This window comes from Paramisgurnus dabryanus, chromosome 8, assembly GCF_030506205.2.
Source record: "Paramisgurnus dabryanus chromosome 8, PD_genome_1.1, whole genome shotgun sequence".
In the NCBI taxonomy this organism is placed as follows: Eukaryota; Metazoa; Chordata; class Actinopteri; order Cypriniformes; family Cobitidae; genus Paramisgurnus; species Paramisgurnus dabryanus.
Genome location: NC_133344.1, coordinates 7,415,470 through 7,436,077, shown reverse-complemented (window position 1 = coordinate 7,436,077; position 20,608 = coordinate 7,415,470). Strand labels below are relative to the sequence as shown.

General features: G+C 37.1%; 1 protein-coding gene across 3 annotated transcripts in view; it reads left to right on the top strand.

Annotated features, from left to right (window-relative positions):
* The first annotated feature begins 8,228 nt into the window (after positions 1–8,228).
* The window catches only part of pdgfd (platelet derived growth factor d), a 37,376-nt gene continuing 24,996 nt past the window's right edge, over positions 8,229–20,608 (top strand). For 2 of the 3 annotated variants that reach the window (XM_065280404.2, XM_065280402.2), the window contains exon 1: positions 8,232–8,860. In XM_065280404.2, coding sequence (XP_065136476.1) covers positions 8,641–8,860 — 220 coding nt within the window. In that variant the 5' untranslated portion in view covers positions 8,232–8,640. Of the gene's footprint in view, positions 8,861–20,608 lie in introns of all 3 variants that reach the window. The other variant, XM_065280403.2, reaches the window with a different exon arrangement.

Genomic DNA, 20,608 nt, shown 5'->3' with positions numbered 1-20,608 from the left:
GTGATTTTTGCTATGGTAATGCAGGGATTATGAAATCAAGCAAGCCCTGCATATTTTGCCCAAAGAAATCTGCAATTTATGCTGCGAAAGTGTGGCGTATGTGAAAAAATGCGGCCCCCGCATAACTTTGGCTGAATCATGCGATCGCATATTAACGTTTTTCTGGAGGGACTGTAAAATTAATAAATATTTTTGGTTCAGTTTTTTATAAATTGGGTAATCATCTAGTGGATAATCACAGTATTACAGAAAACCATAAAAACTCATCAGGAAGACGTTTGTTTAATGCAAATGTTTTCTCTGAATTGACAAGATAACTCGTCAATGGGGAGGAAAGAGTTAATAAATGTGTCCCGAAACCACAAAATCAGTCATTAGTCACACGGGGATATTTGTGCAATAGCAAAAATACATAGTATGGATCAAAATGATCGATTTTTATGCCAAAAGTAAAGATCATCTTCCATGAAGATATTTTGTAATTTTCAATGTGTTTATCAATAGTAATATGCGTTGCTCAGGACTTCATTTGGACAAGGTGATTTTCTCAATATTTAGATTTTTTACAACCTCAGATTCTAGATTGTTAAATTGTTTTATCTCTGTCCTATCCTAACAAACCATTCATCACCGGAAAGCTTAGTTATTCAGCTTTCAGGTGATGTTTAAATCTCAATTTCAATAAATGTACCCTTATGGTCCAGGGTCACACATTTTGTATTCACTAAACTTTGCAATGCATTCTAGAAAGGTTTCCTGGTACACTATCAAAATATGTACGCTAGCCATGACAGGGGCGGTACCCTTTCAAAAAATACATCTTTGTACATAGGGAGTTCATATTGGTATCTGAAAGGTACATATTGGTACCAAATGTATACATGTAATAGGAAATTAGCCATGCACGTTTTTTGTAGTAATCATGGTTTTCTTTTTGGTATATTGATTACCGTTGGCATTGGGTTAATTTTCATAAGGGTATATCTTATTTACCTAATGGTACATATTAAGACCTTTTAAAGGGTACACATAAAAAAAAAAATTCATAACAGTGTAGCATCGTGTAGCACCTGTGATCCCCTAAACTGCTCTTTAGGTTGGCAGCTCACTAGGTTTGGGATGAAAGCTTGAGCTTGTGTGTAATGGATAAAGCGAGAGGGTTCGCACACACACACACACACACACAAACACACCCAAACACACGCACACACGCATTTCTAGAGGAGCAGCAGACGCTCAAGGTCATTGCGGCAGCATGCACACTTGAAGCCTCTTTATCCAACATCCGGTCCAAAATTTATCATTCAATTTTCAGCCAACTGCGTTCTGTCCGATCATAAAGATTTGGTTAATTATGATTCATAAATGATGGACTGATGAATTATTAAATGACAGACGGACAAAGACCACGTGTGTGTGTGTGTGTTTAAGGTACCTAGTCAGCATTTTTCTTGCCATCTGGCAGGAACACCGGTGATATCTGATTAAATAAAGCTAATGTGATAACTACACACACACACACACACACACACACATGCACACACACACACACGCACACAGCTTTAGGTCTGCTGAGAACATAGTTTTTTTTCATGTAAATCTAATTGTGTTTGGTTAGTGTTATGGGAAATACACTCGCTGACATGTATTTATCGCCCATCAGGACGTCATAAAACATAAACATCCATTCAGTGGTCTCAATCGATACCAGACACACACACACACACACACACACACACACACATAAGTGTGTCTGAGTGACTTAGGATGAGGTTCAAGTTCTCACCTTCATGCCATTTGTCAGATTTATCTAGCAAGAGATGCGACTCCATAAACGCAGAACAGCATTACGCCCATACTGCTGAAGTAAAAGACTGATATTTATCCCGCTGTTGTGTGTGTGTGTGTGTGTGTGTGTGTGTGTGTGTGTGTGTGTGTGTGTGTGTGTGTGTGTGTGTGTGTGTGTGTGTGTGTGTGTGTGTGTGTGTGTGTGTGTGTGTGTGTGTGTGTGTGTGTGCGAGTGTGTGTGTGTTGTTGCGGGTGGGCTTGGTTATCAAACCTCACATTAAGATGACATCGTACTCTGCCTGATCATATATCACAGAGAGAGAATGCTCTTGATATATCATTGATGGTAAGAGAGAGAGTCTTGGGTCTAAAAATAGCAATGCATCAGTGTTCCTCCCACCCTCAAAAACACACACACTCATCTGGGGTCTGTGTGCCTCTACACTACAATTTCCCCCAATCTCCACATTTATATCAACACAATATTTCACCGTGACACTGATGATGGCAACAAAGTTAAAAAATTCACAGAGAAAAACATTTAAGCCAGTAAACTTGTGTAACTTTGCAACTACAATACATGTCAACTTATTCTAAAGAGCACCAATGATCCGATTCACGATTTAACATTTCCCTTGGTGTGTGTAAACAATACGCAACAGGTACAAATCCCAAAGTAAATGATGACGCGAGTAATGTCCGTTTGATCATCTGCATTTTCTGGATCAGATTGGGTTCGTATTGATAAGGTATTAAAGACGAAATTAACTCCTGTCAGCAGGGTCCGGAGTGGGACTCATTTTCAGCCCTGGAGTTTGATGCCTTAGACCGGCCCACTTTAGTTCATGACAGACTATATTAAAGTAATATAATTAAATTGCTCGGTAGTATATACTGTAAGTCTGCAATAGTGCAAGGTATATTAAAGGTATAGCAGAAGATTTTCCCGAAAGAACCGGAACAAAAAATGCAATTGCGCAACACTCTACCTGCTCCCGAGAGGGAACGCCTATTATGTGTGCACGAGAGAGCATGCACGAGCCTAGTTCTTCTCATGCACGCTCTGTTTTTACAAGTTGCTGTCGGAATGGCTCATATGTTTAACTTATCTGTGCGGTTCGTGACTTAATAACTTGCCAAACTTTACCTGTCAAGTAGAAACTTCGCGTGGGAAGCCCAACCTGTGCTTTTAGCGCACACCAGTGTGTGAAATATTCTCCCCAAAACACTCTGGTCTTGTTTCTTTCTGCAAAGGCATTTCCCTTTTGTCATACAATTCGTAGACACTTTTTCTCTTGTTACCCTCAGACATTTTGAAAAAACATGGTGAGAATGCAAGCATCAATGAATGGGTGAAACCGTAGACCACCACACATACAGTGTACACCTGAAAGTGCCCATGTGCAGAAAGCAAATCTAGGGACAAGCACGAACAACGGACTTACGTTAACATATCACCAGAATGATTGACAATTAGGATGACCAATAGTCTTGATGATCCACCCGGAAAAAAAAATCCTCCGCCATACCAATTTAATATTATTAAATTCAACTTATTCAAAAACTACTGAAAGAGAACAAATGTGTTTGTTTTCCCCAATATTTATATTTTCATTAAAAATGCTGGGTCTTGTGATTACCTGTTGGGTTGAAAAAGTTTGGAAACCACTGATATACAATACACAAGTAAGATGTATCAAGGGAAAGCAGGTGGAAAAATAAAATCTTTATCTTAATTTTTTTAGTAATTCGTAATTTTAAATTATTTAGTAATTTCTATGACTTACATGTATACAATTTGTAGATAAATTTCTGTATAAAGTCGCGCTCAAGTTTATTTTAAAGGAACAGTATGTAGGATTGTGGCCAAAGCTGGTATTGCAATCACAAACCTTGTGGCTAAAACTGGTAATGCAATCACACAACTAGTGGCCAATACGCAAAATGACAACATAAACATCAGTTGAGGGCTGCAACTCCACTTTTTAAATGACAATATCCTTGCCAGCCCACTGTTGTCAGTGATAAAAATATTTGAAATGAAATAATTTCTTAATGTCTAGTGACATATCAGGGCCATTTTATGATTCATTGATATACATTTCTTACATACTGTTCCTTTAAATCTAGACGTGCAGTAAGTGCACTCAAAAAAAACGTGTCTGAAATGAAACTCGTGTTCACATGCATTGCCGCTTGAAAAGTTGAAAATGTTAAACTTCTGCCGCGAGCAAGTGACGCGGCACCGACAGATCCACAGTTCACTTCAACAACGTAAGACGTCACCCATTAAAAGTGAATGGGAAGCGTAAACGTTTACGCCCCGTGTGAATGTACCATAAAGTGCTCGCCTGTGAACACGAGTTTCGTTTCAGACGCATTTTTTTTTTTTTTTTTTAAATGCACTTGCCACGCGTCTAGATTTAAAATAAACTTGAAGTGCGACTTGATTCGAATAGCATCTAAAAGGAAAATTATCTACAAATTGTATTTTTTATCTTAGTCATAAAAATTATTAAATTATTTCAAATGACTAATTACTAAAAAATTAAGATAAAGATTGTATACGCCAATCAGATCGTCATATGCAAATAACCTAGGCAGAGCCAGCCAATTACATTTATGGAAGACCGGAGCATGTGTTGCGGCCACTGTGATTGGTTGTTGGCCACGCTTCAGACAAACTTCCCATCAAGTGTTAACTCTTCTGTCCCGTGTAGACGCGGTGTGTCCATGCCGATGTTAATGAATGCGTTCAATGTTAGCATTAGCCTAACCCCATTCATTCCTTAGGATCCAAACAGGGATAAAATAAATTAAATAAAACCTGGTGATTTTTTAAGCAGATAAAAAATGAGAACTATATTGTATGGCAGAAGAGCACTTAGCACGCAGCACCTCGAGTGCAGTAATATTGATGGAAGTTAGAGCGAAAGGGGGAGGAGTCAGAAGTGATAATATTACTGCGCCCGAGGTCAAAGTGCTACAAACTAAGTGCTCTTCCACCATACAATATAGTTCTCATTTTTTATCCGCTTAAAAAATCGCCGTCTTTAATTTTGTGTCACTATACTTACTCGTGTAACAACTCATGTAACAGTCTTTAAATAGGAAAAAACATGGAAGTGTTTGGTGGCTTCTAAATGCATCCCTGTTTGGATCCTAAGGAATGAATGGGGCTTGGCTAAATGCTTACACATTAACAATGCGCTGTACAAAGATTAAGCGCACGCATTGAAAAAAGATAGGTTTGTATTAATTTGTCTACGTTGAGGTAAGAACATAGTAAAATATTGAAAAACGGTGGTGTTTTCCTTTAAAACCATAAGTAAACAGGCTTTCCTCACAAAAGATCTGCATTTATTAAAAATAATGAATAAAATATTTAAAATCAATATTTAATGTTTACTTATGAGGTAAATAGTCGTATAAGCAGGATAATGTAACCAGCAATAACAACCTGCTGCATATCTCTGGTGTACCTGTTTGAAAGGATACTGCCCCAGTCAATGAATATTGTTTTGAATATTATAGTGTGGCTAATATTATTTTACATGTTTGAATCAATATCGGTTTCAATTTTTGTAACGCGTAGTATTGTTCTGCTTTTGTATGATTGTCTTTATTTGAATAGTCCATTTATGTAAAAGCCACTTCTAAAAGATTAATGTAAGAAAAAATAAATGTAAATTCAGAGGTGAGGAAAGATATTACATTTTGATGAAGGATTATGAAAACACTAATGCTTCATGCACAATAAGAACAGGAACATTAGGAGGGTAAACACGGTCAATTTTGATGTCCCGTCATCTAAAGTGAGCTTGATTTAATTTTCTGCAACAACGAGAAATCTTTAAAGGAATCAAATTGAATTTGGTCAGCCCATGAGTCAAACTCATTATATGATGGTTAGTGTGGTCCAGTTTGCCCCTGCTGGTGGATGTTGTAACTGCACCTATAGAGGCCTGTCTCTATTCATGACTCTTATAAGATTTTAAAGCAAAAATTATTTCATAGTAAATGCTTTACCAGTGATTTTAGATCACTTACTGTATAAAATCAAGAAATATTAAGAGTGTAAACCCTGTGTCTTTTAAACATCGCTCTCTGTGATGATGGAGACTGTTTGTCTGAACAATGGCAGATCTGTTGAGTGTCCATCACTTTTATAGTTTCAGTTGATACCAGAGTGATGCAAAGAGACACACTTTACCTTTAAATGTCTTGCTGGAGGGTATGACAGTGTCGGCTCAGTGTTGGATCAGTGTGGGCTCATGACTCGATCCTCTTAGGGACTGAGACAGAAACATTCGCCTTGAGGTTGAGAACGACAGGTGCATGAATTGATCCTGTACAGCCCCACACAACATTTTTACATGTCTGCGAATCTCAGATAAACATGTCTATTATTAATAGTTTTTATTTAATTAAATAACATTTCTTATTTCTTTATATTGAGGTGATGTAGGAGTTGGACACATTTCTGTGGGCACCACTGCTGCTCTCTCTCTCTCTCTCTCTGTCTTTCTGTGAACAATTACACTTCACAGTTGTTCAATGCCACACTGAATGTCTTTGTCATCACTCGTCTCCGATTATGACGCTGCCCTCAAAAAATCCTGTGGAATGTAATGGAATTCTCCAGGAATCAATTTGGAATATCTGAGTGTTAACCCTTTCATGCCAAACCAGGAAAGTGGAAGAAAAACTTTTAAACCTAGAGCTCAAAACCTAACAAAACCTAAATAAATCATTCCTGTGGGTTTGTATTTGCTAAAGCCCCCTAACCACTGACAAAATAATTACTCTTTTGTAAATGGACAGAAAATGTTTGACCCATCTTACACTCAAGGTTTGTCAAATATTTTAAGATCAAATCTGTGCTAAATTGTATTAAATAGACTAAAAGTTTTGTAGTACAATGATATGGTTTGTACAGGAGCTCACTTGGCTCATGAGTTCGACCCCCTGATAAAATCTTCAGCCAAATGTGTAAATGTAAATGATGATTGCTTTATTAAACACCATTAATAACCACATACAGAGTTAACACACACAACTCTCATGTCTTATCCGGTAGCGTAAGCATGCAATCATGTTCTTGGTGCAAATGGGAAATATAAACAGGCCATCTTCTGTACAAACACATTAAGATAAACAACGTGTGCGTGTGCGTGTGTGTGTGTGTGTGTGTGTGTGTGTGTGTGTGTGTGTGTGTGTGTGTGTGTGTGTGTGTGTGTGTGTTGCTCTGAAGATAAACAGCAGGATTTGCTTTGGGATTTTTGTGCCAACACTTTGAACATTGGGTCTCATTACGCACAACATCACACACACATACAGTATACATACACACAACGTTCTTGAGGAGATTGAAAATCAGGCACATTTTGGATCAGGTCAGATTTGTGATTTAGACCTGATCACTGGAGTCTGTGAATGAGATTTAAACTAAATTCTGGGTTTTCCCCACATGTCAAGTGTAAGGTTTATGTGCATGTGAGAACTTATGCATAGCCTAGAGAAGTCAATCTTTGGCTTTGTTTGACAGCACAGATAAATGCTGGGACACACCCCAAAACGGTACATTTTGCTTGCACCTATAAATGGTTTTAGCAGAAACAACATAAACAAACGGCTTTTCCACATAAAATCAATAACAACAGAATCCTTTTAGAGAAGTTTATTTTTACTATAAAATAAATAAATAAATAAATAAATGATAATCTAAGTAACGTGTATCAACTATTACACTGAGCTAATGTTACTGTGCAAAATTAATGTCTACAATGTTAGCTACAGGTCCTTGAATTCTTGCCTGGCTGCCAAACCTCTCCACACAGTTGAGATTCATGCCCATCGTCTCCACTCGTCTTTAGCAAACCAAAACATTTTATTTTTTGACAAGGTATTTGTTTCAGAGATTGGTTTAGCCACTAGCCAGACCGATAAATAAATACAGACCAGAAGGTTACTTCGGTTCAGGCGTGTTAACGTGACAACGCGCATGCGTCCGATGAAATCGAGCGGTGTTTGATTTTGTAAATAAATTATTTTAATAAAAATAATAATAATTGTATGATTACCTAAGTTTATACACTGTAAAAAACAAGTTACACTTAGAAAAAGAAGTTGAAGTTGTTAAATTTAATTGTTAATTTAAATTAACATAAAATATGTGCTGATATGATCTCATCTATCAGGGAGAGAACACGGACACTTTCTGGATCTTTTGGATTTTGTTGTTTTGTAAAATGTAAATTAATTATACATTTTATTCCTTACAGCACTCATATTTTTATAAATGACTTTTGATGTTGAAATAACATTTAATTATTAACTGATTTTCAATATAATATTAACGAAGCTCGGAGCGGAAGTGACCTTATCTGGTCATTGATTTCCGCTCAGGTGCGATTGTTCGTCTGTGAGTTTTATTAAACTACATTTATCGCGACTAAACGTTTCAACAAGTAGTTTCATGGCCTGCAAAGTGTTTTCATCGTGCCCTTCCTGATCCTCCAAACTTTCCTTGAGGCGCAACAAACAGGAAAGAGTGGCACCAAGCGCGCGCACAAACTCTCCCCGCGGCTGTTTCCTCGCCCCGAGCGGCTCTCTGAAGGACTTCAACTCTGCTGTCATTTCTCACAATCTGATCTTTCAGTAGGAGTCTGATGCGTGAGCGCGTCAGGGACGCGTCCTCCCAACAGTTTCCCACCAGGATTCCTTTAACGCGTCCTCGGGCTTCCGTCAGTGTTAAAGAAATGGAAACTATTCTGTGGGAATTTTAAGCTCAAGGATAAACGGACAGAAGCAGATAAACTCGCGCTGTTTGGATTCCTCGGGTGGGTTTATATGAAGCTCTTCTTTGGGTTACGGAGTTTGCACTGCTGTGGAAACTCAGTGTCCATGTGGGGCGTCTGGAGCGCTGAGCAGCGGTCCGTTCGGGTTCAGATCATGTGGCTGCTCGTTTGTTCGATGATCGCGGCGGCGTGCGCGGAACATTACGGCTCGCAGGCCCAGGTGATGATGATGTCCTCCAAAGCGCTGAGAGCTTCAAACACGAGGAGTAATGGTGAGTGGACTCGAAAAGTAATGGACACTTCGGCCAGGCTAACTACTTTAAAACTGTCTGCGTGTCATTGCATAACAATATCTGATTTGCTCTGCTCGTGTTTTCTGGAGCTTTAAGCTTTCCTGGTCTTTTGCATGAACTTTAAATCAACTTTGTAATTGTTAGTGGATGTATAAAGTCAAGTTCACACAGGTGTCCTGCAGAATGACAACAGGTGTAGTTTAGCAGCACAACATTAGAAAGACAAAAAGTTTCACAGTACTTTATGTGGTTTGTTTTGAAACTTGAGAAACTGCTTTTTTTAAATGTTATGCTTGAGAAGTGTGCTTGTGATAATTTTTTTAACTAAACGCCATTTGCTTTGATATTGTCATTTTAAAGGGATAGTTCACCCAAAAATAAAAATTTCTGTCGTCATTTTCTCATCCTCATGTTGTTTTAGACCTGTATGAATTAATTTTTTCAGATGAACACGAAAGAAGATATTTTTATAAATTATGGTAAGCACACAATTGATGGTACCCATTGCATTCCATCATATTTGTTTTTTCCTAAGTCAATGGTTTCAATCAGTTGTGTGTTTCCATCATTTATTAAAATATCTTTCTTTTTTTCTGATGAACACAAAATAATTCATACAGGTTTAGAACAACATATGGATGAAAAATAATGATAAATAAAATTTTACTTTTTGGTTGAACTTTCTCTTTAATGCATTGAAACTTGGATGTCTTTCAGGCTTTTTGGGGTCACTGTAACATGGTTGTTACTGGAAGGTAGTTTTGTAAAAGTGATTTGTGTTCATGCTTTAAACTCTTCAGTCGTGTTAAGACAGGTCTACACTAATGATGTCTGATCTTCTCCTTACTGATCTTACAAAGCTGTTTAAACTACACCGCTATCAATTGTTAAAGTGCCCAGACACACTACAAAAAAATCAATTTCTTTCTTAGTATTTTTGTCTTGTTTTCAGTAAAAGCATCTAAAAAATCTTAAATCAAGATGTATTTTCTTGATGAGCAAAATCACATTGGAAAATAAGTCTAGTTTTTATGCTGTGTTCCTACCAGCCGCGGTAGAGGCGTCAAGCGCGAATTATTTCAATGTTAAAGTCGCAATGAAATTGAAATGAAAAACTATATATATTTTTTTAATATTGTGGTATTATTAACAAATGACTTATCTGTGAGCTTCATTATTTTAAAAAAATTCGTGTGTTCTCATAATCTTTAATCAAAAATGCAAATCTCCTCCCCTCCTCAAAACGATATCTCTTCACTTCCGGTCAAAAGTATGGCAGGTGGGCGGGGTCCGGTAGAAGATCGCAGCGATTAGCAATTAGCAACACGACCCAACTTTAAACGATCCAATCAGATCTCGATGGACAAATTCAAATCCAGCCCTGCCTTATTTCATCACAAAAGCCGTTTCATTCGGATGTACGTCACCACGGGGAAAATAAGGCAACCGCTACTTCCGTTTCATGGCGACTTTAAATCAATGTGAAGACGGGTTGTTGAGCATCTGGAGGTCTTGTGACATGAATGAGGCATTTAGTGTGGCGCAGTAGATGCGATTCCACCTCATTCGCGAGTTGCAGTGGCAAACGCGCAAGTTGAAAAAATGTCAACTTTGGCGGCAGTACGCGCCGCGTTAACCAATCAGGAGCTTTCTCTAGTAGTGACATGATTACAGAAAGCGAGCGGAGTCTCAAAAGCCCCTTCCATGACGCAAATGTCCACTTGAATGTCTCGACGACTAGAATTTAACACGCGGCTGGCACGCAAGAATGAACACAGTTAGACAAAAATGTCTAAAAAAGTGAAATGTGTGCTTAAAACAAGCATAATAGCATTTAGTGTAACATAACATCTACAGATGATAGCGAGGGAAAGCCTTATGAGATGCTCTCAGGTCTGGTTGTTTGTTGAATGGTGCACTAAAAAAAAGATGCCACTGGGGCGATACCCTTTAAAAAAGTACACCTTCATATGAATAGGTTGCATAATAGTACTTCAAATGGGGATATTGGTAGGGGAGAGCGGGGCACAACCTTACACTTTTTGGTTTCGGCTCAGTCATTAAAAAATTATTTGAGTTTGATGAATTATATTTTTACATAAGCGACACACACATCTCTGCTACAAATGAACATTTAAAGTTTGTTTCTAGTACTTACCATTCTTGGACAATTACACCAAACGTGACAGAAGTGCAAACGTACAACTTACCCCATAGGTGGGGTTAATTGTAACAGGCAGGGGGTTAGTTGTAACACTTGATAAAAATTAAGTTTGAAGGCAAATATTTAAGGGCTGTCAATAGATTAAAATATTTAATCTAGATTAATCGCATGATTTCATGAGTTAACTTGCAATTAATCGCAAAATAATCTCACATTTTTATCTGTTCTAAATTTACCTTAATTTAACAATTTTCAGTTTTTTTATATTCTAATCAATATTCACGTCACGCATTTACGTTAGGTTATTGTGGTTTAAAAGTGTATATTTGTTATTTTTCTTGTCAAAAATGAAAATCGTTTCGCTAGATAAGACCCTTATGCCTCGTTTGGGATCGTTTAGAGTCCTTTGAAACTCCGTTGAAAAAAACTATTACGTGTTGAGTTAAGTGTTAAGTGTTGGTGTCCATTAAGTCCATTAAAATGAAAAAAAAATCTTCAAAAAACATAATTTCTTCAACATTTTGGATGGCATGGTGGTGAGTAAATTATCTGGATTTTTCTTTTAAGAAAATGGAATATTCCTTTAATAACTCTTTAAACATTAATCAGGTCCCGAACTTTATTTCTCTTAATAACCATTTTACACATCAAGCAAGTCTTGCAATTTATTTTTACATTTCTGCATGCTTTAAAAGCGAAACCAAAATATGTGGATGGAGACCCATCTTTGCATTAGATCATTTATGACGGTTCACCTCTCAGAAAACATACAAATAAATCATTTTAGATGTTTAATGACTATTTAGTGCATTGGATTTGCTAGACGAGAGCTTAAAGGAGTAGTCCACTTTATAGATGGGGCCCATTGACTTGCCATAGTTTTTTTTCCTACTATAAAACGTCAATGGACCCCATCTTTAAAGTGGACTACTCCTTTAATGTTCTTATTTTCTGACTCATTTAGACAGCACGGGTCACAGTAAGGCTGCGTCCTAATATATCCAACTATAGGCTGGACCAAGGGCATTGCGTTAATCACGTTAATAAAATGAGTGCCATTAAAATGAATTTGTGTTAACGCATTAATTTTGACAGCCTTAAAATATTTCAATACTATTTTGTCTATATACTTGAAGTGGATATTGTTTATATATCTGTCTAGAATAGACAGGTATCCACACTGAATTCATTCATCCAGCCCTTTTCTAACAATTGTTCAATTATAAATGGATACAAATGTCTAAATATGTGAGAAAAAGCAGCACAATTATGACAAAACATTTTTTATGTGACACAGTCTGTAATAATCATACTACAGTTTCAAAATCAAATTCTGAGATAATGAGCATCAAAGTCTGATTTTAGCCGTTCATTTCATTATGATTTCAATCTTTGACGTGACCTTATTCAATAAATATTAAAGATATGAACAAAAATTAATTTGACACACGATTTTTGATAAGTCAGGCACATTTATTTTGTTGGGAGCCAGCAATCATTCGTGTGTAGCCTATTTAAAACAACGGCAAGAATTACGTTAATGTTAGCAGTTTTGATATCGTAAGTGGAGAGGGGTTAGTTAAAACACAGCGTTACATTAACCCCGCTGGGTCAAAATATTTTCAAGCCCATCAAAAAAGTTGCTAATAGACGCAGACATATTTCAAAACGATGCTATGTTTTAGTCAACAAGACACTGATTAAGATGACATAACTTTGGTTTTGGTATCTTACACACCCAACCCAGAAACCGAAAAATAAAAACATATGATAAAAAATTTTACTTACATGCCACCAAAAACATGATATATTTCCATAAATTTGCAGGAGACCGTCTTTTGGCACTGGAAAAAATACTGGAAAAACAACGTATACGGTCCGTGTTACAATTAACCCCACGTTAGTCTGTGCCTCCGTAATGTAAGGGTACCGTTCCACTGACAGCTTTTGTCTCTTTATTTCTGACAGTGTACAGATATTCTGATGATATTTAACCAGTGATAGACCTGTTGAAAAGATAACTAGTATCATGGTCATTTTAGTTTTATGGGTTTTTTGTGGTTCTCTTTGAGTGTTTGACAATCATTTATATAAAGCAGAAATATCCAATGTGAGCTCTTCATTAAGTTTAGCTTCACTCTGTATGATGTCAACTAGGGATGCACCGATACTACTTGCATTTCAGTACTTGCCGATACCGATACCGAGTACTTAATAACAAAACATGATTTAAATTTACAGGTAACAGCTTTAGTCATATAATTTAACAAAAAAACAAAGGACTAGTTTTCCAGTTTGTTGTAAACTCTGCCTCTTTGGACAACACAAGAGGCATTAACCCCTTACACGCCGCTCAAACATAGACATTTCTCAGACCGTGGTATCGATTCCAGGTATCGGGAGACTTTTAACGAGTACGAGTACTTTAGAAAATGTGGTATCAAGGCCGATACCAGTATCGGTATCGGTGCATCCCTAATGTCAACTACCTGTTGTTTACAGATATGTGTGTGTGTGTGTGTGTGTGTGTGTGTGATCGGTGAAGCTGCTTCTGTTGACAGCCTTAATCATTGTAATGTTGACAGCTCTGTGTGTGTGTGTGTGTGCTGTGAAAGTGTTTGAATAGTTATTTTAGTCGAGTGAATCATAGGGTTGTCCCGACCCCACACCCCTTCATCAGTGCTGAGGAATTTGAAGTGGGAATCCCCACCACACACACACACACACACACACACACACACACACACACACACACACACACACACACACACACACACACACACACACACACATCACATAGTTTATTGCACATAGTGACATTAATGATTGTAACTGTTGCATTGGAAGCGCTTGTTTGTTTGTGTGTGTGTGCACAGGTTGAATAAAGCTGACACTATGTTAAGGCTGTATCGTTTATATTTTTTGTCAGTGTTTGTAACAGATGTGACCAATTCTATGAATTTTACATGCAGACAGGAAATTTGTCTTTACTCAGCATTTTCCCCTTATCACACGCACACACATCTGTCTGCTGACACACATTCCTTCATTGTTTCTTACAGATCAGGTTCCAGTTTTGTGTGCGTATGATAAGGCGAAAATGCTGAGTAAAGATACATCTTTGTTTCAAAGCACTCTTAAACACAATAATACCTCAAATAAATTAACTTTACCGTGCACTCCTAACAATAAAGGTTCAGAAAGGCCCTTAAAGTTATAGTTTGGCCAAAAATGAACGATTACCACATGATTTACTCACCCTGAAGCCATCCAAGCAGGATGCGATTAGCTGGGAGGGATGGGGGGGATTATCCCACCTCTGGTCTTTATATCCCTGCCTCTGATGAATTCTTTTTTATCCCCGGTGGACAAAATGTATCCCTCCGTAATTAATGGTCATCAAACGGCCATTTAAGGTGCCAAAACATAAAGACAGGCCAAAAATAAAAACGCAAAACAGTAAAATCATAAAGTATTTCTGTCAGCGCTTCCACTCCTGTGCCAATAGATGACAGTGCGTCTATGTCATGTCTTCATCCTTTTTAATCCATGCCCGGGTTTTTCCAATTGTCACCAACCACCAATAGTTCATTTCAGCGTGAAAATAGACAAATAATAAATGGATTCAAAGAAGCATGTCATCGTATTTTAGTAGCATCACAAATCCAGGAAATATTACTATTGAAAATGAGACAGCAGGTTGTAGCCGATGGTGTAGTGGACCGTGCTCCGAGCCTCCGACATATGGTGCGGACCCACTTCCGGCGACCCAATTTCGAATCCCGGCTTGAGGTCCTTTGGCGATCCCATACCCCTCTCTCCACCCTGTACTTTCCTGTTGTCTCTTAATTACTGTCTATCAAATAAAGGCAAAAATGGGCCAAAAAAATAACTTAAAAAAAAAGAGAATGAGACAGCAGAAACTACCGTCGTTAAAATCGAGGGGAACTCGCAAGATGACACAGGAAAGCAAAAAGAGATAAAAATCTGTCATCAAACAGACTGTTATGGTGTTCCTGGTTCTCAACCTGTGGATGTTTTTCATCGCTAAAAGGGAGTTTGGAAACTTATAGCAGAGCACAGATGACAACAGGTTTGCTTGAGACAGTGCAAGCTAGCACGAAGGTAAAGCTAATCTTTACATTATAGCGATGACGCTGGTAGTGACGATTCTCTCAGACCAATCAGTGATCTACAGTGTTTTCGCGTCACGTTTGGTATCAGCTCGGAGCGCTTGGAACCCCAACCGAGGTGGTACTAAAAAAAGTATCTGGTACTACGTACTGCACCCAATGGAAAAGCTCCCAAAAGTAAGCTGAGCCGACCCAAACTAAACAAAACCAAACCAAACCGTGTGGTACTATGCAATGGAAAAGCACCGTAAGTAGGCATATATAGCCCATTTATTTTTTTATTGAGAGTACATTGTGCATTGCACTTTTTTTCTAAGGATATGTGTATCTTGGATGGCTTCAGAGTGAGTAAATTTTTATTTTTAGCCGAACTCTCGCTTTAAAGAACTTTAAACATCTACCAAAGCTTTCTTATTTAGAACCTAAAGGTTTATTGTAGTGGAAAGGCTCTATATAGGCCCTGTCCCAAATGGCGCACATCATGTGGACTTTCAATCTCGTGGCCTTCAATTGCACATACTCGCCAAGTCTATGAGTCTGTAGGGTGTCCCATCTTTTTACACTCTAAAGTGTGTTCATCAGCGCCCCCTTTGCACCCTTGATGCGGTCTTTGTCAAAGCCTGCACTGCTGTAGGCTCCATGCACTTAACCAACCCAGAAGTCCTTGCGAAAGAGCAATCAGACGACAGATGGGATGATGGAAAGCTTCTCTTTCTATGTTTGGCGTTACGCTCGAGTCGGTCCCAAAATACGACTCTGCACCCTCAAGGGTCCCTAAGATCTGCACTACAATGAAGGGTTTTTATGGAACCTTTCAGCCAGAAAGGGTTCATCTATGGCATCGTGAAGCACCTTCATATTTAAGTGCATACTGTAGGTCAGTAAAGAAATGGTTAATTTAAGAACCTTTGATATAAGAAGGTTCTTTGGAGAACCAAAAACGGCTCTTCTGTGTCATCGCTGTGAAAAAACATTTTAAAACATTTTAAGACACTTTAGTTTAAAGCGTGTATAGTACAACATCTCATTTCTTGCCAATGAAGCAGTGCAGGGTATTTTCACGAACAGCTTGTGCTTAGGGGTGTAGGCTTATTCGCTTTTAGGGTAGGCTTAAATTTCAGGCCCATATGCAAGTAAATCTGGTCGTCAGACTGATGTTTGGGTTATGAAGGAAACTCTGGTTCATTGACGTCATGTTTTACTTGAAAAGCGTTTGGGCTTGTCCTGTGTGTCTTTGTTTTTAAGGTTATGAAGAACTGAAGTCAGGGTGGTCATTTCTCAGAATGAATATGTCTCCAGGTGGGTGTGTCTCTGTGTCAGGTTATTTTTAACAAGATTACTGGTGATTTGGGTCTGATTGTAGCAGCACATTTCATGAATCTGCCTTCGGCTTTAGTCTGTTAACATTGGCGTATTGAACCGGAGCTAGACACAAACACATGGCAGACTGAAGTAGAGTTGGACAGAATTACTTGTCAAAATATCATCTGCAGTGTGTCATCACATAAGCGTTAGAGTCAATCAAGATCTCCCACTGAGAGAGAAGAGTGAGCGAGCAGTACTCTCCGCAGTACCCTTATGTACCATTAAGGCACAAATATGCATACATTTGGTACTACCAATATGTTCCTCTGAAGTACTCTATCAACTCTTTAGGTGCAAAGTTGTTCTTTTTGAAAGGGTACCGCCCCAGTGACTAGGGGACCAACTAGGGAATATTTTTCAAAAAAAAAAAAAAAAATTGTAGGGCTGTGCACATAAATTGTTAGATTCTGCTTGCAATGCTTCTCAATAGGGCTGCATAATGTAGCCTGGTCCAACCAGACATTACTAAACTACAACTCAAACTGACGCACGACCTCAACGTCATCGTTCTTAGCCACTCCCTCTGTTCGCTGATTGGACCTACAGATTTTTGCAGGAGAAAACAAAACTCTACACAGCAGTCCCAGACATAGTACTGAAGCGAAATGAAAATTAAGGGGAGGCACATAGGAGGCCGGAGCCAGGCTATGCATAATGATTAATCGCGACTAATCGTTTGCAGAATAAAAGTTTTTGTTTACATCATATATGTGGGAATGCTGTGTATAATAATAATAATAATAATAATAATAATAATGACAATAATAATAATAATAATAATAATAATAATAATAATAATAATAATAATAATAATAATAATAATAAATACACACACACATGTATCATTTTAAGAAAAAAATAATAATTTAATTAAAACATTTAATTATAGATTCAATGTTTATATATAATATAAATTATATATAAATATAAAAAATTTATATATACAAGCAAGTACTTGTTAAATATCCACATGCTTTTGTATTTATTCATACATAATTATTATACACAAATAAAGTTTTGCAGCATTTCTTTTCCAAGTATTGAATGGCTTTGCAATGTATCGCGTTACACTGTTACGGTATAATTTATGTAGGCGCCACAGCTCCCCCTTGTGTTTTTTAGAGAGATGTGCAATCATTGCGGTGATCTGAAATCATCATGATAAGGTCAAACAATTTAATCATTGTGACAACCCTAGGATTGCAAATGAAGTACCATTTACACTAGGGATGCTTAATGATTAATCGCGATTAATCGATAGCAGAATAAAAGTTTTTGTTTACATCATATATATGAGTGAACTTTATATAATAACTTTGTATAAATAAATGCACACACATGCATATGTATATATTTAAGAAATGTTTACATGTGTATATACATTTGTATATTTATTTATAATTTATATTATATATAAATATAAATACCTAATATATATATATAAATATATTTTTTTCTTATAATTATACATGCATGTGTGCATATTTATATATACATAATTATTATACACAGTTCACACACATATGATGTAAACAAAAACTTTTATTCTGCTATCGATTAATCGCGGTCCCTAATTTACACATTCGCATCTCCACCGGTTGCCTATAAGCATATTTATATCGCTATTCTTCAAACCTTTTTGTAGAACATGAAAGAGCTGTGCATTTTTTTCTTTAAAAAAATCTGATTCTTAATTGATATCAGACGGGCATTATTAATATGAATCGTGATTAATTGTCCCAGCCAATTTTTCTGATAATGCAACATACATACAATGCTGTGAAGTCTTAAAACAGTACTTTTTTAATAATATAATGAATTTGTTCATATCAAAAATAAACTTTGATGAATCACCTAGTTGCTATAAGTTCAAGAACACAGGGAACGGTACAATATCAGCACATTAAAGTCTGCTGACTGATAGAAAATCTTGTTTATTAGTGTGAATAATCAAGTGCGTGTCAGACTGTGTGCTATTTTCTAGTTGTCCAGGAATAGATTCTGCTCCAGGATCCGACCGAGTAACGGTTTCTGTACGATCTCTCACTCACGCATAGAGCAACACGCTGGGTGTGAAAACCACACAGACACACATCATCTCCTCCAGGAGAAAATCTGAGCGTTTCATGGTTACTTCATGTTCGAATTCAAACCATCTGACAGCAGGGTCACATTTCTTCATAGGGTGCATCTCACACACACCCTGATGTGTCATAAATTTGACCTCTGTCAATACAAACACACTTGTATTTGCAGGGACTTCACATAGACACAATGGTTTTTATACTGTACACACTGTATATCCTATCCCCTAAACGTAACCCCTTAGAAAAAAATTTTGCCGTTTTTTTTTTAAAAAAAACCCAATTTAGTATGTTTTTAGTCAGAGGCGTCATGCACCCAATTTTTAAGGGGGCACAGTGTGCACAGCCTTCATAGTGTAATCATAATGTCAATTAAACTATTTTATACGCTATATTTTATAGACTACACACAGACAAAAAGTACAGCGTTTATGAATGATTTTATTGCTATTTTACACATTTATTAAAAACTCATGCGCTCAACAGTCACGTCTGTGATTGACAGAAATGATCAACACTGCAAAAACTGTAAATATAAAGAAACATCTGATGCAATGTTTTTTGTTGTTTTATTTATTTAATTGCATTGTAACCATATCATTTTTAAAAACAAGCCTATTATCATTTTGGTAACACTAACACTTTACAATAAGGTTGTATTAGTAAACACTGGTAAATGCATTAACTAACATGAACAAACGGTAAGCAATATAGTTTCTCAACATGTTTTAATTCTTGTATGTTAATACAGTTAGTTCATGGTGCATTAATTAATGTTAACATTTATGCATAAAATGCTCAATTTTATAAAGTTTTTAAGCCGACATTAACATGAACGCAGATTAATAAATGCTGTTGAAGTATTGATCATTACTAGTTCATTTTAGCGAATGCATTAACTAATTGTTAACACATACAACCTTATTATTTAGGGATCTTTTATACACCCAGCGCAATAAGCGACGCGAGTGTCTTTTGCTAGTTTCAACACGGCTCAATGATCATTTTCACGTTTAGCGCCCACGTTGTTTAAATAGCAAATTTGCGCTCAATTTTGCGCCCATGGGTGTTCTGGTCTGAAAACTAGGTGTGTTCAGGCGCATATTTTAGCGAATGCATTAACTAATTGTTAACACATACAACCTTATTATTTGGGAATCTTTTATACACCCAGCGCAATAAGCGACGCGAGTGTCTTTTGCTAGTTTCAACACGGCGCAATGATCATTTTCACATTTAGCGCCACGTTGTTTAAATAGCAAATTTGCGCACAATTTTGCACCCATGGGCGTTCTGGTCTGAACATGAGGTGTGTTAAGGTGCATCGTTGGCGCGTTGCTATTTCGAGGCAACTAAAATAGACTACGCCATTAACTAACTAAAACCTGGTCTAAAGTCAATGGCACAATATTGTTTTTGTTATTTAATGAGCGCGTTCGTATAATATGCACCTATAAACGAGACAACAACGCGCATTGCTTATCACATGCATGAATGCGCAGCAGCACATAAACATTTTAAAATATGAAAAATCTAAGCATTCAAAAGTTCAATTCTTATTATTAGATATAAATTCCTTTTTGAGATTACACAGATCATGTAGGATATCCATTTATAGATCCATTTATATGGCATGAGCGCAACTGGCTTTTAAAGGGAATAAGAGCTGAGACACTCATTGGTTTATTGCATGTTACACCCATTACGAGAATAGGAACAACCCCTGTCGTTAAATTAGCAAAAGTAGATTCAGGCACTCCCGTTTAGACTGTGAGCCGTGCGCTTTAGATTGTTAAAATAGGGCCCAAAGTGTTACCAACATATTTATATAAAACATTTAAATTAGGAATGCATTTTTGCATCATATTTGACCTCAGACTCTGAGCACATAGTGATTCTGTGGCCCCTGTAGTGGTAAATTTAAAAATAAACATAAAAAATTGACTTTGAACTTTAATGTTTGTGCACAGTTAATCCACGA